This window comes from Hypanus sabinus, chromosome 14, assembly GCF_030144855.1.
Source record: "Hypanus sabinus isolate sHypSab1 chromosome 14, sHypSab1.hap1, whole genome shotgun sequence".
NCBI classification, from domain to species: domain Eukaryota; kingdom Metazoa; phylum Chordata; class Chondrichthyes; order Myliobatiformes; family Dasyatidae; genus Hypanus; species Hypanus sabinus.
In genome coordinates this window covers 11,190,288-11,215,773 of record NC_082719.1, presented here as the reverse complement: position 1 = coordinate 11,215,773, position 25,486 = coordinate 11,190,288, and the positions used below count along the sequence as shown (strand labels likewise).

Here is a 25,486-nt window from a genome sequence, read left to right as displayed (position 1 = left end):
CTTATGGTGTAACTGCAACTTACAGTGAACATCTTTATGCATTAACACTGCCACAAAACAACAGCTTTCATGACATAAGTCAGTGATGATAAACCTAATTCTGATTTTCAAAGCTGTCACTAGCTTTTGGGAATGTTATGGAGAACAATTCATCTCATTTATACACCAAACTTCAAAAGACCAATAACTCTGCATCTCATCGGTGTTGTCCTCTGGTTTAGCCATATCAGTTACTGGGGAAATCTTCCACGATCCAGATCAAATTTCCCCCTGGCAATATTTCTCTTGTTTTAGGTTGGTTGCTGCTGCTTTAAATCTGATAAGATCAACAAAAAAAAGTGGATTCTGAATTAGATTCTCGTTTCAAGTGCAGTATAAATTGCAAGATTTTCTAGTTATAGCATTAGAATGACATAATTCATACCAAGTCATCATGTTTCATTTGGATCACTTTTTATATTTCACTGACTTGCGTACATACAGTGTATGTAAAAGTTTACACATAATATAGCATGGACTTCTCCATTTAACTATCATCTATTAATTCTTATGAGAGAAGATTAGTTTTAAAGTTCAAAGAAATCATTTATATCAATTAATATTCTTTTCAGCTTTAAGGAGTGCTTTCCTCTAATACCCATCCCTCACCCTCTCAAGATTTCCTCATCGTTTCCTCCATGTCTTGAAAGTAGCAAGGCAGGATTTCTGATGCACATCAATTGCAACATGATATCCTGATGCCTAAAGCAGCCCGTTACCAGTAGTCAAATCATTATCCAGCTTATTCTGTGTGCCAATGTAATTTATGGTTCCCCATCTCTTAGCTTGAGCAAGACAACCTACACAATCATTTCCAAATAACAAAGGGTGTCTAACTTTCACATTCCTTAATTGCTCCAATGTGATCGGTTGCCCATAACTTATTACAGAGCAAGGAATCGATATATGAAGATTGATAATTAAATTCCTCATTTGTTTCTTCACCTCCTTTTCCTGTCCCTTGTTACCAGGTTTTACCAGTTCACCAACATTATACAAGCATATCTGACAGGGCTGCATACATTTTAATAAATGTCCAATTCAACATGATTTGTCCAGGACCAAAGAAGTGCTTATAATGCTGCAATCAAATCATGAAAAAGTGTTAAAGGAACAAACTTGCAGGTACCAGCTAGTTACTATCTGTAAGGTGATGATAATGTCATCCATTAGTCTCGTGAGACCATGGATCTGTGCCTGGAAAGGTCTCCAGGGTGTAGGCCTGGACAATGTCGTATGGAAGACCAGCTGTTGCCCAAGCAGCAAGTCTCCCCTCTCCACACCACCGATGTTGTCCAAGGGAAGGGCAAGGGCTGATACAGCTTAATGCCAGTGACGTCACAGGAGTTGCCAGAGCGAGATTGAAGGCAACGTCGGACTGCCTTAGGGACTCCAGCTCTGGATTTGTCCTCAAGGTTTACTCCCGAAACCTTTCTCATAAGTGAGTGTGGCCGCAAGGCAGTGGAGCTTTGAAACTAGAGTCTTGCCTCTATTAGATGGACTGCCTTCCCAGGCTGACAAGCTCCATCTACCCGCAGCGCTGGTTTTAAGGTGCCAGAACTCGCCTTCGCCTCCTTCTTCTGTCAGTAGAAATGGTTCTGCTGGGCTTAGAGGCTCAGCCACATGAGAAGGCCAGGAGTTGGACTTGGTTGTCAGAGGCTATTTGAGGCGCATGCCGTGAGGAGCACTTTTAGGTGGTGGGAGCTTGTCCCCACTACCACTCCTCGGCTTGACAACCTGTAAGGTGAAATGTTAGGATATTCAAAGCTGGGTCTCCCTTGAGAACCAATGACGAAGAAATGTAACAGAAAAAAAATGAAGCTTATGACATGACTGCTACATAATCCATGAAAGATCCAAGCGGAATACAAGTGCTTAGAGGAGAACCAAATGAAATGAAACATAGGAGCAAGAAAAAAGTAGTTTGCAACCCCTATGTTGAGAGTGGGATAGCTGAAGTAAAAAGGGATGTGAAGTATTTTGTTAGCTTGTGCAACACCATAAGGTAATCAGAGGAAGAGTGGTGCTCATCCAGGATTAAAAAGGAGATCTTGTTATGTAGACAGATGGCATAAAGAGGCACTGAATGCGTAATTTGTGAAAGAAGAGGATGCTGCAAAAGTCACAGTAAATGAAGAAATACTGTTATAGATAATTTGCATTGTATAAATTTGGTTAAAATGTTGACTGCCCAAAGCAGAGAAGGAGAAGCAGACATAGGTGGAATACGTCTTTGGTAAAAATAGCAGAGACATTGTTGAGAAATTCCCAATTCCTCAGCAATGTAATTGAATCTTTAATCCTTTTGAGAAGCTGCTCAGTTCAGCAATAATTTGCAATGGACAATAAACACTGGATGAGCCATCTCTGCCCAGCACCGTGAACAAATCATAAATAAAAAATAACTTCCAATGCTGATACAGTTTCATTTTGTCAATACAAATATCATTAGTTCATTTAACATAGGGATAAATAAAGGTACTGGATAGATGGAGTCTGTCAAAGACACCATCAGCATAAGGATGTATGTCAAATTTAAATGAGTAAGAGATAAGCACACAGCCTAAAACCTAAATCATTTAGTTGAATGTTGCCAGCTCAGGCAATTCTGAATGTTATGTGCAACCCAGCCATCAACGTGGATGAAATCTTTGTAAGTGTGGAAACGAATGTTGCCCTCAGGTCTCTCAGTTTAATGCTATTACTACTTGATGCCAAAGACGTTCACTTCAATGCTCAGTAAGTGAAAGGAAGAGAGGAAAATTCCCCTTGGCAATGGCTATATATGTAGATTTGACTGCTGGAATAGTTTAATTATCTATTTCTGTTTGGCTTGGAAGAACAGCAATCATTTATTGTAAAATGTTAGCTTGATGAAACGAGATAACTACTGTGGTAAATGGGAAGAGAAACTTTTGCAGAGAGAAGGGTTGGATTCTGGAGTTAATTAAAAATTCTAGGGGTAAAATTGGACATTGCCAATTGTGTGAAATGGTCTCCTAGTAAAATGATAGCTCATTTTACACCCTCCCCATTTTAATTTTCACTGTTGTCTCTTTTCTAAACACTGTTCTACTACAAGTTAATGTTATGAGCTTAGCATTTTAAAAAATCATATGAATCTTCTCCCAACATCCTTTCAGTCAGTATGTTATAATAACTTTCTGCGTTAGAATAAATGCTTCCTGGATGCAGCGCCTGTTAGATGTGTGCTCTTGTGGGGAAGAATCCTGATTCACTTTAGAAAGAAAACATTGCCAAGTCAGTCTTTTTCTTTCATTTGTAAAATTTCAGCTTTGAATATGACACTGCATTGCAAAAAATGAAGGTTCTGTACAATACAAGGCAGCCCAGGATTCTATAACAAAAATGCAAAGTCATTTCAGCTTGAACCGGACATTTAATGGGACTGAACTTGAGCAGGTTGCTTTTTTATTTGCTGAAACTGTCTGTTTAATGTTCAGTCAGACTGCTCCAAGTATTAGCAATTATTTTACAAGCAAGTAGGCTTTCATTGTCAATTTATTATGTTACAATAAAAAATCTTCCAATGTTTCCAAAATGAAATAATGAAATACTCCATTTTGTACAGAGCTGTTAGTACCTGACCATTAAAAACACCACAGACATATTTAAGTGATTATTATTTTCTTGGGAAATCCAAAGGTTCTGTAAAATTCAGAATTCAACTTGATTCAAAACATAATCAGAATCAGAATCAGACTTTAATCGCCAAGTACCTGTACACATACAAGGAATTTACTTCCGGCAGATGTTGTGTCTCTGCTCATAACAATAATAATGATAAATATAAATGAAAATATAGATTATACATACAAGTAGTGCAATCCAAGTAATAGTTAGCCGACAGTTAACTGTTCAGCAAAGTGACCGCAGTAGGGAAAAAACTTCTCCAGTGCTTATTAGTCTTAGTCTGGAGGGATCTGAAGCGCCAACCAGACGGAAGCAGTTCAAACAGTCCGTGCGCAGGATGGAAGGAGTCCTATATGATGTTCCCCACCCTCTTCTTCAACCTGGAAGAGTACAGGTCCACAATAGAGGGCAGGGAGGCTCCAATGATGCGCTTGGCAGTCTTCACTGTGCGCTGTAGTCTGGTTCTATCCTGCTTGGTGGCGGCTCCAAACCACACAGTGATGGAGGTGCATAGGACAGACTCAATGACTGCAGTGTAGAACTGCAGCAGCAATTCCTGGCAGACCATATTTCCTCAAGAGCCGCAGGAAGTACATCCGCTGCTGGGCCTTCTTCAGGATGGAGCTGATGTTCTGCTCCCACTTCAGATCCTGAGAGATGGTGGTTCCCAGGAACCTGAAGTTCTCCACACTGGACACAGGGCTGCTTATACAACTTATACATGGGTGTGTATAACAGTAAGTCTTCCCAAGTTGTAATGCTTCAGTCAGATTTGATCTGCCATATTGCTATATTCCTCTGAACTCCGATACTGTCCTTTCCAGTGCCCCCAGTGTCAGGCCTCCAGTCTTCCCCTCTTTCATGCTGTCTCATTGGGGAAAAGGATGTTCACTTGTTTGAAGTCAAAGACTTCGGAGCAATGCACACAAAATGCTGGAGGAAAGTATAGTTAATGCTTCAGCCCAAAATATCAACTGTACATTTTTCTGTAGGTGCTGTCTGGCCTGCTGAGTTCCTCCAGAATTTTCTGTGTGTTGATCAGATTTCCAGCTCTTGATTGTCAAAGATTTATATTGTTACAAATGTGCCGCAACTCTGAGGGGCCGAAGGGTACGAAGTCACCCCCTCCTTTTTGAGAATCGCAAGATCGCTATTAATTCGGGTCTGGGACCCAGGAAATGAGAGAGAGACACACAGAATCCACAAGGTTTGGAATGTGTCCTGGCCTCAGCGAAAACAAAGCCACTGATAATGGCCATTGTCTCTTGGAGACGGAATCGTGTATTGAGTACTGTACTATTCATTGAAGCCCCTCAGGGGACGACCAGAGTGGGCTGGTTGAGGGATTGCATCATCCCAACCTGATTGACATCTGAGACCCCGTGAGTAAGGATAAAAGAGGGTCTGGGGAACAACCCCTTCAGACGCACCAGGAGAAACGCTAGAAATCCCGTGACAGCGTTTAATAGCAACAGCCGGTGGGGGCTCGCGTGCGTCCTTCCCTTGCCTGGGATTGGCGGCCTCACCACGGAAGAACGGCTTAGCTAAAGGCGAGGCCACAAGTGAACGGCCACACTAACGAGACTCTGACAGATCGAAATCATAAAAGGAATCGGCACGTTTTTCTCCAAATCTCTCTCTCTCTCCAACCATTGCAAACTCAGCAGTCCCCAAAGGCTGCAGCCTGCATGAACTGAGTGACTTTTATATTCCCATCCGACAATATATTATCCCCTAGACAACGATAGAGCTATTTCTTATTGATTATTATTGTACCCGCACTTTTAGATTCAGTATTGATGATGTATATTATCTGTATATTTGCATTGATATTATTTTTGTGTATTTTTACTAATAAATACTGTTAAAAATAGTACCATCAGACTTCAACAGACCTCTATCTTTGCTGGTAAGTGACCCAGTTACGGGGTTCGTAACTATATATATATACATACACACACACACACACACACACACACACACAGTGTCAGGTGAGGGTGTGCGATGGACAGAGTGAAGTGAGAGAAGGTGCAGGTGGTGGAGGGGAAGGTGGAGGCTGCCAGGGTATGGGGCAAAATGAGAATTTAGACAGGAGATGTGGTGATGGGGAGAGTGAGAGAGACTAAATAAAGAGGTATAAGGGTGATTAAGTGATCTTTGGTATTTTTCTTTGTCGCCAACAACAATACACTCCATCTCTCTTCCCCTGTTCCATCTTGTGCTCTCAAACCCGAACTAGATCTGTTTATCTGGCTTCTCCCTCCTCACCCCTTGTTATGGATAATTCTGCAAGCTGTTTATGCTGAGGCTGCCTTAATGTGAAGTCCTGTGGTAATTAATGTTCTCTGCTGCTGTCCATGGATGTCAGATGGCAAGTTATAGCAAGTTTACTTTCTAGATTTTGTGAAGCTTGTGATCTAGGCAACAAGGTTTCCTACACAGCGCACCCATGCTCCATTTCCAAGGGGAACAGCTCTGCCTTGTGCACGGAATACAATTTGCAAATAGATATTTTTCATGAAGTGTGCTTTTGTAAAAGTGAAGTCTTCAAAATGTCTGAATTACACTCTGGATTTTGTGGGAATTAGTTACTTGACAACTCCTACTGCTTTCCAAAGTTCTTTTTTAAATTGAATTCTCACTTTTCTATCAGCTCATTCTGGTTTGTGTAAGATTTTGCTCTGAGAATGCCTGTTCAAATGTACACCTTTCTATTTCCCTTATTGCTTCAGGTACTCCCACGTCAAACGTGTGGCCTTTTCACTCATACCATATTCTACAAAGAGTACCCTGGAGGCCCAAAAGAATTGGACAAAAGCATCAGGGGGGGAGAGCTTTTTCTCACTGTGCTTCTTAATCCAGTAAGTATATGATGCATGCAGAACAAAAATTTGTTTCCTCCTTATACTTAATCACTGAATTTGGATATTACTGGCAAGCCTTGTATTCATTTTTAATCACTAATTATCCTCGAAGGTGGTGTGAACTGCCTTTTTGACCCTATACGGTCTGTGAGCTGGCAGTCACTTTGAAATAAAGTATACACAAGTCACTAGGTTTGAGAGCTGACTTAGTAAAATTTGCAAGTTGCCTTAACAGTATCTGCTGACTTTTACAGTCTCTATATATCACTAAACACTCTGAAACAATGAAATATTCTCTGAATTGTCCTCACTCCTGCTATGTTAGATAAGTAGCAACTAATTTCCAGAAAGCCACCATCCAAAAAAAACCTAGGTGTTATAAAGAGCAGGTAATCTCCTATAGTTTCATTGGAGGAGGGAGATCTGTTGACCAGAGGTACGTCAGCATATATATGGTGCTCTCTTCTGAAATAATATCATGCAGACTTTGAAAGCTGTTTCATTTATGTTTCATCTGGAAGATGGTTTTTCCATCAATGCAGCTAATTCAATGCACGTGGCTTAGTCGATAAAGTAAGGATGTGGATTGTCTCCAAAGACTAAGATGCTGTGGCCATGATAGGAATGCGGCTGAAAGAAGCATAGGATAAGCAGCTCAGTGTTGTAGGATACTGCTGTTTAGAAGTGATAGAAGAACACGCGAGACTGGAGGGAGTACTGGCCGAGTACTCAGAGAGTGAACGGACATCTTCACAAACATCTTCAATACTTCACTTATCCAGGTGGCTGTCCCCACATGCTTCACGTCTACCACCATCATCCCTTTACCAAAGAAGTCTACACCTTCCAAATTAAGCAACTTCTGCCCAGTGGCATGGGCGCCAGTCACCAGGAAGTGCTTTGAAGGGCTGGTAGTGACACACATCAAAAATTGCATTCCTGCTTCATTGAACTCTCACCGATGTGCTTGCCAACAGAACTGTTCTACAATAGATGCCATAACATTTGTTATGCACCCGGTCCTAACACACCTAAAAAAAAAAAAACAAGGACATGTATGTCAGAATGCTGTTTCTAGATTGCAGTTCAGCACTTAGTGCTATTCTCCCACAAATTTTGGTGAACAACATCCTGCTTCTCAATCTAAACACAGCACTGTGCAAGTGGGTGTTGGACTTCCTAACCATCAGACCTCAGATTGTCAGGATGCAAAGCTCATCATTCTCAACATGTGTGTCCCCACAAGAGCTGTGTGCTGAGCCCATTGCTGTACATTCTGTTCACATATCAAACACCAGCGTAATCACATTGTCAAATGTGTCAACGGCACGGCAGGGATAGGGCTCATCATAATAACCATGAAATGATCTACGAGAGGAGGTGGAAAAGCTCGAGGCCTGGCAAATAACCTCTTTCTCAAGGTCAGCAAGACAAAGGAGGTTGTTTGTGTGGTGCATCCAAGTCAGTTTCATCCTGAAATACATAGAGGAACCTACTTGGTAAGAGGCAATACTGGACCTTGTCTTAGTGAATGATTTGGACCAAGTAACAGAATCTGCTAGTGCACAATTTTGTTAGTTATAATATAATTATGGGAAAACAGGCCCTTGTGTTTAAAATTATGAGAGGCAAAGATAAGGTGGATGGTGATTGTCTTTTCTCCAGCGTTAGGGTAGTTCAAAGCTGGGGACTTTACTGAGTCTACTAAGGGACTACGGTGAGAGAAGAAAAATTTAAAGTGATCCTGTGGGGCAACTTCTTCCACTCAGACGGTAGCGAGTTTATAGAATGACCTGCCAGAGAAAGCAGTCGAGTTATCGGCTAACATGCACCTGCATACTTGGAGAAGAGGGGCCGAGAGGGATATATAGGCCCCAAGATCTCTCTGATCTTCCACAATATCAAGAATCCTGCCATTAACCCTGTATTCTGCCTTCATATTCAACCTTCCAAAATTATTCTCTTCTCAATTTTCCAAGTTGGAACTCCATCTGCCCCTTCTCAGCCCTCCTCTGCATCCTTTCAATGTCCCAGTGCAAATTATAACAAATCTCCACACTTTCCACAACTCCACCAATCTTTGTGTCACCTGCAAACTTACTAAATCTCCCTTCCTCATCTAAATCATTTATACAAATCACAAAGAGCAGGGATTCCAGAACTGGACCCTGAGAAACATCACTGGCTACCAGCCTCCAGGCAGAATACTCGCATCTATGACCAGCCTTCCATGGGCAAGCCAATTCCGTATCCAGACAGCCATGTTTCCCTATATCCCACTCCTCATGACTTTCTGAATTTATCTACCATGGGGAACCTATCAAACACCTTACTAAAATCCATATACGCCATAAGTTATTGAATAAAAACAGCAATATTAGTACTATTAACCAATCAAACACCGTCTCTGACGCAGGCGAAGAATCACAAGGTTCGCCCTGCAATAAAGCCCTAACTAGTTACACTAAATATACAATCATGGAATGGACTTTCAAAAGCAGGTTTTCCTTTGGATAGCCGCACAAAACAATGCTTTAACTCAGCTGACCAGGGGAAGAAATGTCTGTAGGAAAAAAATGATCTAAGTAACAGATTAGAGAAAAACAAACACAATACTGAATAAAAATTGACTGATTATTCTTCTAATGCAAAATCAGCTGCAATGAATGATAGCCTTGATAGAAAGATCAATTCCACAGTAATTTTGATTACTCTTCTATTGCCAGAGATCGGATAAATACGTAAGTCACCACGTTAAACACAGCTAACACTGTGATGAGTTTATTCTAAATCACATGATGTATTAAAGAATAAATATCTGCAATACCTTATATTTGGGAGGGGTCTCATTTGAATATTTTTGCAATGGCTCCCTTGATCAATATTGTTGAATATAACAAAGAGGCAAAAACATTGGCAGAAAATAACTGTTTAATAATGCTCACACCCACCTCCAAAAAGTTATCCATGAAGATCCCTAATCTTTAACTTGGATTTTCCATTAGGTTTCTGCTCAAAGTTATCTTTGGTATCCAATACTGGAAAGATATCAAGTCAGCTGAGGAATTGTACAATATTTTAACATTTCAGTGAGGGAAGTGCAGCCTAGATATAAAACATTCTCTTTTATATCTAAAGTCACTAGCTGTAATTAAAATTTTGTGTGCTATTTAAAAACTCAAAAGCAAACACCACAGAATTATAATAATACTCAAGGGTTGTTACAACATGAATACATGGAGTTCTCTGCATCTAATTTCACTTGCTGTATGTCTACTCGGTGTCGAGTGTAAGGATGACAAACCCTGACAGTTGGGTCTGTGCAGTCTAGGTCTTTGATAGAGTTAATTCTGGGAAATGAAGTGGGACAAGTAACAATTATGAAAAAAATTCAACTGCAGCATAATTATGTTCAAAGTGATAATAATTAAAAATAATGAAAGAATCAACAAGGGAGTACTGGATTAGAAAAAGGTAAAAATAACCTATGCAGGATCAATTGGAGGTAAACTAATCACACAGCAAAATTAGCAAACAATGGCGAAAACATTTATAGTATCAGATGGGTAGCCTTGAAACTAAGTGTATTGCATTGATAAAAAAAAGACTTCATAAAGGGATGGTCCAATGGACAAATAATGGTGGCGATGTCTTAATTGTAAATACATCCAGATTTTATAATGTATTTCCTGTGAGGAAATAAAATTAGGAGGCTCAAAAGGTATTAGAATTCTTTGCAATATGCTAATAAGGTGGTGTTGTGTTATCATTGCTGTGTTTGTGTAAGATTTGGGAGCAAGGGGGCAAAACTGATCTTCTAAATCGGTCATGATTAATCTCAGCTCTCAAAGTTACTTTTGGCATCTGAGAGGTGAAGGAAATAGGTGAACACAAGAGATTCTGCAGATGCTAGAAATGCAGAGTAACGCACAAAACCCTGGAGGAAATCTGCAAAGTCTTAGCAGCATCTATGGCAATGAATAAGCAGTTGATGTTTTGGGTCAAGGGCCTTCTTCAGGACTGGACAAGAAGGTAGAAGACATCTAAACAAAAAAGGAAATGATGGAGTGGGGGGAAGACTATCTAGAAGGTTATAGTGCAGCCCATTGGGTGGGAAAGGTAAAGGGTGGAGAAGAAGGGATCTGATGAGAGGAGAATAGGGAGAAAGGGAAGGGGGAGGTGATAGGCAAGTAAAGAGAAGAGTTAAGAGGCAAGAGTGGGAAATAGAAGAAGGAGGAAGGGGAGGGAACACATTTTTACCAGAAGAAATTGATGTGCATGCCATCAGGTTGGATTCTACTGAGGCAGAATATAAGATGTTGTTCCTCCACCCTGACAGTGGTCTGATTGTGAACTGACATGTTGGAATGGAAATGGGGATAGGAATTAAAATAGTTGGCTATTGGAAATTTTGCTTTTGCAGATGGAGTGGAAGTGTTCTTCAAACGGTCCCCCAGCTTGCATTGGGCCTCATCAATGTAGAAGAGGCTGAATTGGGGGCAATAGACGACCCAAACAGACCTTGTTTGGTAAAATGCAGTGAAGGATGTACAAGCCTAAATTTGTGTCCTGGCACTTTTTAGCTGATCCAATGAATTTCTACCAGTTAGGCTATCATTTGAAAGGCATGAGTGTTTTTGCACTCCCGCATTCCTTTAGAACACTAATTACTTCTGCAAGTGCTCCAATTAAATACTTTCTAATGCATTTTGTGTTAAAATAGCCATGAACATATTTCCACCAAATGACTTAAAATGCTGCACACAATTAGGGCAACAATTTACAAAAACATGTTGCTGAAGTTCTCTTGTGCTCATGGGGAATAATAAAACAGATGTGTATTATTTCTCCTAGGCTCAGCTGCAAATTTGATGTGTTTGGTAACTAAATGACGAAATAATATCATAGATTGGACCACGACCTTAAGGTTTAATTTCAAGTGCAACCCAGATTGATTGGATATAATTTCATCAGATGGCCGGTAGATACCTTTGGCAATCTATTTCAGATCAATTAATTTGAATCAATTTGTTCAGAACACCATTGAATGCTACAGGGAGGAATTGAAAAAAATCTAGTATCATTACCACATTTTATATTACTAGATTAGATCCAACTGACAGCCAAATTTTACAAGTAAAGTAGGTCCAGATACTATATGATCTGTCCTTTTAGAACATAGAACAGTACAGCACAGGAGCAGGCCCTTCAGCCCACAATGTTGTGCTGAAAGGAAATTCTTTTGTGTGGATTAATGCAGCATATAATTAACAATTCAGATTGATGTTTTTCAAGCTGGCCCATCCTGCTGCTTTCTTTTGTTTGTATTTCTAAGCAGAGGAAAGTGATGTGACGTCTCCCTGTGAAACAGACAACCTATCTGTGTCCATTAAGGTCAAACCCTTGCTTTTAATCATTACCTGAACATGACTTTCTGCTTTTGGAGAACAGAATCAATTATGTTCCTTCATCTGCTTCCAGGTTTTTCCCACTCAATTGTTCAAGAGAATAAAGTTGGATGAGATTTATGTTCGATGAGTTTGAGACCATAACAGCAAAAATTATGTGTTAAAGTGAGGTGTTCTACTTTGCCTTTAGACTTCTGACATGGAGGAAACATAGAAACAATGAAACATAGAAAACCTACAGCACAATACAGGACCGTCGGCCCACAAAGTAGTGCTGACCATGTCCCAACCTTAGAAATTACTAGGCTTACCTATAGCCGTCTAATTTACTAAGCTCCATGTACCTATCTATAAGTCTCTTAAAGGACCCTATCATATCTGCCTCCACCACTTTTGCTGGCAGCCCATTCCACACACTCACCACTCCCTGAGTAAAAAACTTACCCCTGACATCTCCTCTGTACCTACTCCCCAGCACCTTAAACCAGTGTCCTCTTGTGGCAACCATTTCTGCCCTGGGAAAAAGCCTCTGACTATCCACACAATCAATGCCTCTCATCATCTTATACACCTCTATCAGGTCAACTCTCATTCTCCGTCGCTCCAAGGAGAAAAGGCCAAGTTCACTCAAACTATTCTCATACGGCATGCTCCCCAATCCAGGCAACATCCTTGTAGATCTCCTCTGCACCCTTTCTATAGCTTCCACATCCTTCCCGTAGTGAGGCAACCAGAACTGAGCACAGTACTCCAAGTGGGGTCTGACCAGGGTCCTATATATCTGCAACATTACCTCTCAGCTCCTAAATTCAATTCCACAATTGATGAAGGCCAATACACCATATGCCTTCTTAAACACAGAGTCAACCTGCGCAGCTGCTTTGAGTGTCCTATGGATTCGGACCCCAAGATCCCTCTGATCCTCCACACTGCCAAGAGTCTTACCATTTATACTATATTCTGCCATCATATTTGACTTACCAAAATGAACCACTTCACACTTACCTGGGATGAACTCCATCTGCCACTTCTCAGCCCAGTTTTGCATCCTATCAATGTCCCTCTATGACATTTCTACACACTATCCACAACACCTCCAACCCTTGTGTCATCAGCAGACTTACTAACCCATCCCTCCACTTCCTCATCCAGGTCATTTATAAAAATCACAAAGAGTAGGGGTCCCAGAACAGATCCCTGAGGCACTCCACTGGTAACCGACCTCCATGCAGAATATGACACGTCCATAACCACACTTTGCCTTCTGTGAGCAAGTCAGTTCTGGATCCACAAAACAATGTCACCTTGGATCCCATGCCTCCTCACTTTCTCAATAAGCCTTGCATGGGGTGCCTTATCAAATGTCTTGGTGAAATCCATATGCACTACATCTACTGCTCGTCCTTCATCAATGCGTTTAGTCACATCTTCAAAAAAATTCAATCAGGCTCATAAGGCATGACGTGCCTTTGACAAAGCAATGCTGACTACTCTTAATCATATTATACCTCTCCAAATGTTCATAAATCCTGCCTCTCAGGATCTTCTCCATCAACTTACCAACCACTGAAGTAAGACTCACTGGTCTATAATTTCCTGGGCTATCCCTATTCCTTTCTTGAGTAAAGGAACAACATTCGCAACCCTCCAATCCTCCGGAACCTCTCCCATCCCCATTGATGATGCAAAGATCATCACCAGAGGCTCAGCAATCTCCTCCCTCACTTCCCACAGTAGCCTGTGTTATGTACCCCATAACTGGGTGTCAGACCAGCAGAGAAAGAAGAATCCGTTGGAGTCTGGTGGTACCAAAACTAAAGGTGTTTATTAGTAAACTACACAAAACAGTATCAAAAATGCAAATATACATATAAAACAAGTTAGCAGTAATAAAGCTAAAAGTGTAGGAATAATAATAAGCAATAATAAACAAGCTCTATCGATGTCTAGGGGTAAATGAATTGTCATAGAAAAGTATAAAGTTTAGTTCAGTTCATACATGCTGAGGTAGTTATGGTTGCTGTGTTGTAATCGTTTGAGAGAGAGAGAGTGAGAGATTAGGCAGCTGCAGCAGGCAAACTTTCTGTGGCTTTCTTTAACCCATCGTGTTGTTGTGGTCATTCAGCTATGACCCCTCTGTCCTTCAGCTAGACCGTTCTTCTGTGGTGGACTCATCACTCTGGCATGAGTGGACACACACTCAAGTCCCCACCGGCCCTGCTGTAACACTGTGAGCTTTACTGACCGATCTCCTGATACGGTCTCCGAAACCCCCACCTTTCTGTGGGTTCACAACACTCAGTCAGTGTTCACTGGGGTGTCTGAAGGGTGTCTCTCCAGACCTGTCTTTTATCCTTACTAACGGGGTCTCAGCTATCCATCAACTCTGAATGACTGTGTCCATCAAATCAGGTCACTCCCGCTGTCTCCTGAGGAATGTTAAAGAGCAAAGTGAAGTCCTTGTAGTGAAAGATAAATAATCTAGGAAGAGTCAAAGTACAATAAATCAACAGTCACTCTCTCTCCCTCTTACCTGCAACAGATGATCTTGCCTGGGCTTCATCTCTCTCTCAGTAGCAGCATAGCAACAGCAATAGTTCATAGTTCTCGGGGGGGGGGGGGTGGAATGGTTAACTCTGCACCCCATTTTCTGTCATGTCTGTTCATCACTCATAACACTACCATTCTTCCGGAAATTTTCACCAGGGTGAAAATTAACCAATAAAGCATATTACAGAATTACAGAGTTTAACAAAATACAGAAGTGGTCTTAACTACAAGAATAATACAGATGCACTTTCAAATTAACATCTGGATAAACAATCAGCAATTACATTATCACTCCCCTTTACATGTTGCATTTTAATATCAAATTCCTATAACAACAGACTCCAACTTAATAACCGTCTATTTTTATTCTTCACGTTAACCTAAAATACCAAGGGGTTGTGATCTTAACCAATACATGTGTGATTATAATGTAGTACATTACAGAAATTTGTGCAAATACTAATCTCTATTTTACTTTGAAACTTAACATTCAGTCAGTCAATCTCCCATGGTGTTTTTATCTTTCACATGCTTTGTTTAACAAAAAGTCAAATTCTCATAAAACCAGATCCTGTTATTCAAAGTGGCATTTGGTCAACCTTTGCCTCTTTTCCATTTAACTCTCACGTGGTTAACGTGCTCACCAGTGTGGAATAGGCCTTCACAGACTCCTTTCACAGGAGCTATCTTATCACCAATGTTTTCCAAACTAAGCCCATTTGCTCAACTTCTCTCTCCCCCTCTCCCTCTCCCTCTCCCTCTCCCTCTCCCTCTCTCCCTCTCCCTCTCCCTCTCCCTCTCTCCATCTTGTTTTATGGCGGTTGGCACCCAGCTTAATAGTGCATTACCGCCACCTTCTGCTCTGGAGTATGCGATGGACTCACATTCTAAATCCCTTCACCCAATCACACACATACACATACCCTAACCTACACTTTATCCTCCCCATCCTAGTATCCTATTCCTGTTTATCCATTATATCCTATAAAAAAACCCTGTACCCCTTAAGACTAAAAATACCCTGACCTCTGTTCTCTCACTCATGCCCAGCAACCCTTTTAATGTGAATTGCTGCACCCCCAATTCCCTTAAATTAATTCTCATCATCTCTCTCTGTATCCCATAATTCCTGAAACTCAGAACTACATGTTCTACTGACGCCTCTTCCTGACATTCCGCACACAATCCTGTCTGGTGTTTCCCTATCAATTTCAATGTTTGGTTTAGCGCACAGTGCCCCAGCCTTAACCTAGTCCACACAATTTCCTCTCTTCTGTATCTACTTCCTACCCTAGTACCTGCAACACTTCTTTGTATCTGATATAAATGCCTCCCTTTCCCCTCCCTGTCCCATCTTTCTTGCCACATTTGGTTAATTTTTTCCCAGATTACACACTTAACCTCTGCTTTACTAATACTAATGTGCATTTCTATATTTTCTTTCTTTATTGCCCTTTTTGCCAACTCATCCACCCTTTCATTGCCCTTCACCGCTACATGAGCTGGAACCCATAGAAATTTAACCTGACCTCCCTGATTTGCTACTCGTGACTGACTGAAGGACTGCTGGCTGTTTGAGTGCGAAGATCTTAAACTTGCTAGTACTGAAGATGAATCTGAGCATATTAACACTTTGACTAGTTTAGTTTTTTTCCACCCAACGCAACGCAACCAACACTGCCATCATCTCCACTGTATACACTGCTAACTTATCAGATGTTGTTCTGCTGATTGCAATTGCTTTCGCTGGTATAGCCACCCCAAACCCTGTCACTCCTGTCTCAGGTTCCTTAGCACCCTCTGTATAGACCTGAGTATAATCACTATACTTTTCCATCACATGACAGTTAAATGCATTTACCAAATCAGTTTTATACTTTCCTTTCCTTTTTACCTCTAACAAAAGCCAGTCTACGTCAGGCCATACCAGCTTCCATGGAGCTACAACCGGATAAACTACTGAAGGACTTATCCTTAGATCAAACACTCCACATGATCTAGCAATGTCATTCCCTACCTGACTAAAGTTTTCCCTCTGAAACCTCCCATTTTCCCAGGACTCCTGCAACACTCCTTTAGCAGGGTGAGAATCATTGTGTCCCTGCAAATTAACCCAGTAGTTTGCCATCAATTGCATTCTTCTTAATTCCAAAGGCATTATTCCCATTTCTACCTGCAGGGCTAATACTGGTGATGTTTTAAAAGCCCCACTGCACACTCTCAAAACTTGAGCCTGAAACACATCCACTTTCCTTATAAGAGACCTGGCTGCTGATCCATATGCTACACTTCCATAGTCCAACACAGATCTTACTAAAGCCACATACATTCTCATACATCAATGCTGAACAACTTGCTCCCAATTCCCTACCAGTCAAACATCTCATCACATTTATTACTTTTTTACATTTCTCCTCAACTTTCCTGATATGGTCTGCCCATGTTAATCTTGAAACAAATATAACTCCCAGAAATTTAAATGATCCAACCCTTTCTAATTCAATCCCATACATCCTTAACTTCTTCCCTACTTCAATTCTTTTCCTAGCAAAAAATACAATTTGAGTTTTCCACTGAAAATCTACATCCCTAATCATAACCCCACTCTACCACTTCATCAATTGCTCCTTGTAGTTTCCTGATTATATGCTCCGTGTTCCTGCCTCTTTTCCACAAGGCCCCATCATCCGCAAACAGTGACCTACCTATATCCACTGGTACCTTTGTGAAGACATCATTGATCATAATGATGAAAAGTAAAGGGCTAATCACACTACCCTGAGGTGTGCCATTTCCCACTATGTACTGTTTTGATAATTCTGATCCAATCCGAACTTGAATTTTTCTACCAAACAAAAATTCTTTAATCCAATTAAAAACTCTCCCCCCAACCCCCATCTTGTGCAGTTTAATTAATAATCCTTCCTTCCACATCATATCATAGGCTTTTTCAATGTCAAAAAACACTGCAGCTACTGATTCTTTATTTGCCAAGGCCTTTCTTATTTCAGTCTCTAACCTTATCACTGAGTCCATGGAATTCCTTCCCTTCATAAAACCACTGATAACTTGCCAGCATTCCTCTCTTCTCAAGATCATATGATAACCTCTCAGTTATCATCCTTTCCATTACCTTACATATATTTGATGTTAGTGCTATTGGCCTGTAGCTAGTGGGTTTTGACAGATCCTTGCCAGGTTTCCTTATTGGAATTACTACTGCTTCTTTCCATGCACTTGGTAATCTTCCCTCCTCCCACACTCTGTTGTAAAAATGCAGCAACTTCAAGAGCGCTCCTTCTCCTAGATTTTTTAGCATAGCATAGCATATTAGATCTTTCCCTGGGGAGGTTGGTCTCGATCTATTTATTGCTCTCACCATTTCTGCCAAAGTAAATGGATCATCAATTACATCATCTGTTTCTTTCCTCCTGTTTAACACACCCGGGTATTGACTCATTGTTCTTTCCCTTCTCCTTCTCCCTTCTTCAGACAAATTTTCTGAACTATGTATCTTTACAAATGACTTGGCCATGATCTCAGCCTTATCCCTGCTGGAGACTGCTGTTTCCTCCTCAGATATCATTACTGGATACTCCCAATCCCTTCTATCTCCCCCCTCCTCTTAATCAATCCCCATATCTCTCCCACAGGTGTTGTTCTTCCTATTTTCTTGCAAAAACTCCTCCAACTTGCCCTTTTAGCTTGACATATAGTTCTTCTCACCACTGCCTGTGCCTTCTTATACTGAATCAAATGCTGCATATTATGGGTTCTTTTAACCAGACTGAATGCTCTATTTCTGTTTTTTACAGCCTGACAACATTCCTCTGTCCACTATGGCACTGGTTTTCTATTCATCCTGTTTTTACTCCTGGGTATAGATCCTTCTGCTGCCATAATAATTGCTGAAGTCACCTGACTGTTCAATTCATCTATATTTCCAGAAATGTCAATCTTTGTCAATGCTTCTTCACTTAACTTCTGGAACTTACCCCAATATGCTTTTCCAAACACCCACTTTGGGACTCCCCCACCTGGTCTTATTTCAACTCTTTCACCCACTGAACATAAAACTGGATAGTGATCACTGCCTACTGTTGAAGCAGTCCAAACTCCCCAGTTACTGATGCCAGCCAAGACATTAGACACTAACGTAATATCTAATACCGACTCAGTTCCTGTTGTTATGTTTATCCTTGTTCCTCTACCATCATTCATATAAACCAAATCCCTTTCTTCCATCAAATCTTCAATTACAGTTCCATTTGAATCTGTAATCGGATCCCCCCATATTGTGCTGTGAGCATTGAGATCTGCACACCACACTACTTTATGTCTGTTTTGTCCTTGTATCCTTTGTAGGCTGTCCAAATCCAACCTTTTACATGGATTGTAGTAGTTAATTATCACCACTCCCTCCCCTCTCTCCCATATTTCCACCACGATGTATTCCTGATCGTCTTCTTTTTCCAATACTCTATACAGTATACCTTACTTGATTAACATAGCACAACCCCCTCCTCACCTAGATTTCTATCTTTCCTCATCATTGTATACCTATGTACCACAAAGTCTAAAGCTGGTTTCAACCAAGTTTCCTGAATACACACTGCATCCGGTTTTACAACCATTTCCTTAATAAATTCCTTAAGTTCCTGGCCATTGGCCAGTAAACTCCTTGCATTCCATTGCAAAAGAATCACCATAATGAGTACTAACCAACGTATGACACTTCCTGGCTTGACTGATTATTGAGGTTCTCCCTCACTTCTTCCCATGTCAGTCCTACTAACCCTAAATGGTTCACTGCTGCTTTGACCACCAGCTGAATTTTGTCATTTTTTGACTTTACCTCTGCCGTACTATTAATGACTCCTGCAATGAATGTTACTAGAGCTTTTCCCCCACATAAATCCTGTCATTTACTCTTCACTGCATCTCTTGCATCCCTATTGCTCTCTGGTCATTAGGAGCATTATTCTGTGCTCTTGACATTCTTACAGCTTCTGCATAAGTGATCTTTCTTTTCACTCCTATTTCTTGAATTTTATTCTCCTGTCTCATAACCTCACACCCACTATATGCCACATTATGAGCTCCTCCACAATTACAGCATTTTGGTTGCACTCCTGTTCCGCACTTTCCATATCATCCCCACATCTAGCACATCTCCTCTGCCTTTTACAATTTTTAGCTATGTGTCCAAACCTTTGACAACTATAGCACCTCAATGGCTTTGGCACATATACCCTTAATGGGTAACTCATGAAACCCAGGAAAACTTTCCTTGGCACTCTTTCTTCTTCAAATTCAATCAATACTGTTTCACTTTCCTTTTTCATTCCCTCTTTTGTTGTTTTCAGTCTTAGAACATTAATTACTTTCCCCCCTTTGATATTCCTCTTCAACTCCTCTATGTTTATACTCATTGGTACACCCGTGATCACTCCTTTACAACCACCATTTCGTGCTCCCACCCTCCCTGTATACTCCACCTTGCATTTTCCTATCTCTTTTAGCTTGAGTGCTTTCTCAAGTTGTTCTTCATTCGCACATCTTACCAATAGATTGCCATCATTAAGGACTTTTTCAAATACTATTTCCCCTATCTTATTTGCCAGAGTTGTTGTTAGCACAAACGGGTTAATTTTCTTCATGTGTCCTTGCGCCTTCTCATTATACCTAATTATGACAACACCTCCTCTCTGAACTTGTTCATCTTCCTCACTTTCAGAACTCTCTCCTTTGTCATTTCTTATTCTTTTATTCCCTTTGTCTCAGTTTTCATTCATCCATCCCCTCACTATCTCCTTATTCCCTTTATTTCTCCCTTCACAATAATCCATTTCTCCCCAGCTGCCTACCTCTGATCCCAAATCCCTATCCCGCTCCTTCTCCACTCTCTTTCCCTCTGCCCCTCCTCTCACCTTGTCTGCCATTACCAGACCCAGGCAACCCCCTCCCAGCAATTCCCACTCCTTCCCCACTCTCTTTCCCTCAACAAGTTCCAAACCACTTTCACACATGCACCACCACCTTCCAAACTCTCAGCCTCCCCCAAATGGACCTGGCCTTTGCTGAACTTCCACACCACTCATTAATTTTAAGCAGGTCATTAATTTTATTTTCAGGATCTTTAATTCTATTAGTTTCTCATTTAACATCTGCAGGGGATCCCTCTTGGTCAAAACAACACTTTAAGTTCTCCCTCTCCAAATCACATACTTGAACAACATCAGTAAGTTGTTTATCATTAAATTCCAAAACAAACTGTAATTGACTCACAAGCACCTTGTTAGCAAACCACTGTCCCTTCAGAGATAAACTTCTCACGCCACTCTTGGGCTCTATCTAACTTTGCCTTCCTCATCGATCTGTTGACCGGCTCAATGCAACCAGTCGGGATTGCTGTTTTCCCTTTTCCTGTCTCCTTCTTCAGAGCAAAACACTTAGATGCTATATGACCAGCTTTCCCACAATTATAACACGTAAAGCTAGGAACCTTCCTGTCAGCCTGCTTTTCCTCCTCCTTACCTTTTCCACTAGCTCCCGGCTTATTCTCTGCCTTAGCTGGTGGGCTTTCTCTGCCGTCCCTACTGCCTCTCTGGTAGCTCTTATTTGAGGAAAACTTTGTCTTGTGGGTTAAGGCATACTCGTCTGCTAACTTGGCAGTCGCAGACAGAGTCTCTGTCTCCTTCTCATCCAAGTACGTCTTCATACCTTCAGGGATACAACCTTTGAACTGCTCCATCAGTATTAACTGTAACAGTTTATCATAATCTCCAATGACCCCTTTTGAGGCACACCAACGCTCACAATACATTTGCATCTCACAGGCAAACTCTAAATACGTGTGGTTCCACGGCTATCTCAAGTTCCGGAACTTCTGCCGGTATGCCTCTGGCACCAACTCGTGACTCCTCAGTACAGCCCTTTTTACTTCCTTAGACTCATCCATGGACAATGTCGAATATACTTGCTGAGCCTTCCCCGTAAGTATGCTCTGTAACAGAACAGCCCATTTCCCCTTAGGCCAGTTCTGATTCACAGCCACTTTCTCAATATTGGGTAAATACTTATCGACATCCATCTCCTCGAATGGAGGTACCAACTGGATCTCCTGACCAATCTTGAACCCCTCATTTGGGTCTGCTGCCCGGTCTCTTCCCTGCAATGCCTTTAACCTCTCCATTTCCAGCTCATGTTGCCTCTCTTTCCTCCTGCTTATCAGCTTCTACTGTCTGCCGTTCAGCTTCTTCCTTCTCCCTTTCAGCCTCCTCTCTCTCTCTCTGCCTCCAGCTGCCTTATCCGAAGTTCATGCTCCCTCTACTTTTCCTCCTCAGCCAACCTTAATCTTTCTATCTGTATCTGAAGCTCACCCTCGGTTGGTTTCCTCTCGGAACAGATCCAATGCCCCCGACGGGAACACACCTTGGGATACAGAATACTCAGCTATTACTCTCTGTATTTCCAACTTTCTCATTGCTGGTTTCACTGCCGAGAGATTCAATTGTCTTGCAACACTCACCAATTCCAACTTTCTGGCATCCTCTAGTGCCCCCGTAGTTGGTTCTTTTAAATATTTGTCAATTTCCATCTCTGCTGGTTTCCCATCTGGTTATCCACACAACCAGATCAGATAAGGGACTTCTATCCCAATTCACTGGCCCCCCAATTTGGTAATCAAATCCCAGAGATGAGGCCCCAATTTGTTATGTACCCCGTAACTGGGTGTCAGACCAGCAGAGAAAGAAGAATCCTAAAGGTGTTTGTTAATAAACTACACAAAACAGTATCAAAAATGCAAATATACAAATAAAACCAGTTAGCAGTAATGAACCTAAAAGTGTAGGAATAATAATAAGCAATAATAAATAAGCTGTATCGATGTCTAGGGGTAAATGAATTGTCATAGAAAAGTATAAAGTTCAGTTCAGTTCATACATGCTGAGGTAGTTATGGTTGTTGTGTTGTAATTGTTGGAGAGAGAGAGAGAGTGAGAGATTAGGCAGCTGCAGCAGGCAAACCTTCTGTGGCTTTCTTTAAGCCGTCGTGTCGTTGTGGTCATTCAGCTATGACCCCTCTGTCCTTCAGCTAGACCGTTCTTCTGTGGTGGACTCGTCACTCTGGCATGAGTGGACACACACTCAAGTCCCCACCGGCTCTGCTGTAACACTGTGAGCTTTACTGACCGATCTCCTGATTCGGTCTCCGAAACCCCCACCTTTCTGTGGGTTCACAACACTGAGTCAGTGTCCACTGGTGTGTCTGAAGGGTGTCTCCCCAGACCTGTCTTTTATCCCTACTAACGGGGTCTCAGCTATCCATCAACTCTGAATGACTGTGTCCATCAAATCAGGCCACTCCTGCTGTCTCCTGAGGAATGTTAACGAGCAAAGTAAAGTCCTTGTAGTGAAAGGTAAATAATTCAGGAAGAGTCAAAATACAATAAATCAACAGTCACTCTCTCTCCCTCTTACCTGCAACAGATGATCTTGCCTGGGCTTCATCTCTCTCTCAGTAGCAGCATAGCAACAGCAATAATTCATAGTTCTCGGGGGGTGGAATGGTTAACTCTGCACCCCATTTCCATCAGGTCTGTTCATCACTCATAACACCTGGTCCTGGCGACCTATCCAACTTGATGCTTTCCAAAAGCTCCAGCACGTCCTCTTTCTTAATATCTGCATGCTCAAGCTTTTCAATCTGCTTTGTCATCCCTACAATCGTTAAGATCATTTTCCATAGTGAATACTGAAGTAAAGTATTCATTAAGAACCTCTGCTATTTCTACTTTAGTGACAATGTTCTTGAACTAGCCACATAATCCCAGAAGACTGTGGTTCAGTTTCATAGTGACATGATCCTTGAAGGATGAATTCGGAGGCTCAAGCATCTAGTTGTCTCTTACCAAAGAGCAGTCATGTGTGTAGCTCCATCAAGGTTAAATCTCCTTGTCCCTGAGCTAAGAAAGGTACTATACTCATCCTCCAGACAGCTTGTGCCTGCTTTATTTCTATGACATTCCCAGTGCTGTCTGTCATTTCCTCATTATCTGCAGCTTCCTGAACACATTTAGCTAATCATTTGGTTGCTTAATCACTTGCAAGACTACATGTGAAGTTCTTCAGTTGGTGCTTGAAAAGCACAATTGTAAATGATCATACATGCTAGGGTTACATTTTATTGATATTTTGGATACGTGAGTTGACTTTTAAAAAAGAGTAATTGTATTACACCACTGAACCAACAGAAAAGATTTGTGATGGAATTTCTACCTGCCTATGACCCTGTGGAGAATTTAATGATGAGAAGACCTTCCATGCAGTACATTGAGTGATCTCTTGAACTGAAGAGCAAACACAACGAGCTCCAATGCTGCATCAGTTTCACAACAATTCTCCATACTTGCCCATACGTTGGCACAGCCCTCTCATGACCAGAATGGCCCTTTGCCTTGTCATTTTCAGATAGTTTTATTCCATTTTGATTTTATCCAAGTACTGTTACCCACTTTATACACCATTTAAAGAAAACATGGTACATCTGTAGAAATTTGCAAGTGCCTTAGGTGACATTCCAAATCTCCTCAAACTCCTCAGGAATTATAGCAACTGCTATCCCTCCTTTGTAACTGCATTGATACGTTCGGCTCGGGATAGCTCTTCAGAGATGTTGACACCCAAGAACTTGAAAGTGCTCACCCTTTCCACTTGTAATCCCTCAGTGAGGTCTGGTGTGAAGTCCACAGTCAATCCCTTCGTCTTACTGGCATTGAGTGCAAGGTTGGTGCTGCAACACCACTCAACCAGCTGCTCTATCTTGTTTCTGTACATTATCTCAATTCTGCCAACAGTAGTTGTGTCATCAGGAAACTTATAGATGGCATTTGATCTGTACTTAGCCACACAGTCATGGGTATAGAGAGAGTAAAGCAGTGTTGATTATCAACAAGATGGATATGGTATTTCTGATCCACACAGACTACTCTTCCAGCAAGAAAGTCAAAGATCCAGGTGCAGAGGAAGGTCCAGGCTTTGGAGATTTTAGATCAGAACTGTAGGAATGATTGTGTTAAAGGCTGAACTATTGTCAATAAACAGCACCCTGACATAAGTATTAATATTGTCAGTTGATTCAAGGACACGAGAAAGGCCAATGAGATCGCATCCGCTGTAGATCTATTGTACTGATAGGTAAATTGCAGTGGGTCCAGGTCCTTGCTGAGGCAGGAGTATATTATAGCCATGATCAACCTGTCAAAACATTTAATCTCCATAGATCTGAGTGCTACTGGACAATAATCATTAAGGGAGTTCACCCTGCTATTCTTGGGCACTGGTATCATCATTTTAAAGCAGGTGGATACTTCCAGCTGTAGCAATGAGAGATTAGAAATGTTTTTGAACACACCCACCAGGTGGTTGGAACAGCTTTTCAAAGTGCTACCAGGTACACCAGCGAGGCCTGTCGCCTTGCGAGGGTTCACCCACTTAAAAGACATTCTGATGACAGCCACTCAGACAGAGATCACAGGGTCACCGAATGCTGCAGGGGTCCTCACAGGTGCAATTTTATTCTCCCTTTCAAAGCATGCAAACCTTTAAATCTATCATTATTTTTTAATAGGCATATAGTTGGCTTCCATGCCCTCAGCAGTCCATATCAACAACTTGGAATGTCTTTGGTAAATCTCCATGTCTTCCTATCCATCTTGCATTTTTTGAAATTTTGCTTTATAGTAGTGTATGTGAGTGCACCTAATTTTGTTGCTACTCTCTTTGGATTTACCACCTTTAGGATGCAACATTAATTCAAGTAGTTGGCCCATACCAGCTACAACCTATAAACATGTATTTATCCAAAACATAACTCTCACCCATGTCTATGATATACATGCAATTTATTGTCATTATAAGTGAAAATAGATTGCTTCATTATTGCAAAAGATTGATGAAATGATTTACA

At 41.3% G+C, this 25,486-nt stretch overlaps 1 protein-coding gene across 8 annotated transcripts in view; it reads left to right on the top strand.

Annotated features, from left to right (window-relative positions):
* ndst3 (N-deacetylase/N-sulfotransferase (heparan glucosaminyl) 3) overlaps nt 1-25,486 on the top strand; it is a 595,362-nt gene that overhangs the window by 500,496 nt on the left and 69,380 nt on the right. For all 8 annotated transcript variants that reach the window (XM_059988774.1, XM_059988781.1, XM_059988772.1 and 5 more), the window contains one exon: nt 6,426-6,554. In XM_059988774.1, the coding sequence (XP_059844757.1) occupies nt 6,426-6,554 (129 nt within the window). The remainder of the gene's footprint in view (nt 1-6,425; nt 6,555-25,486) is intronic.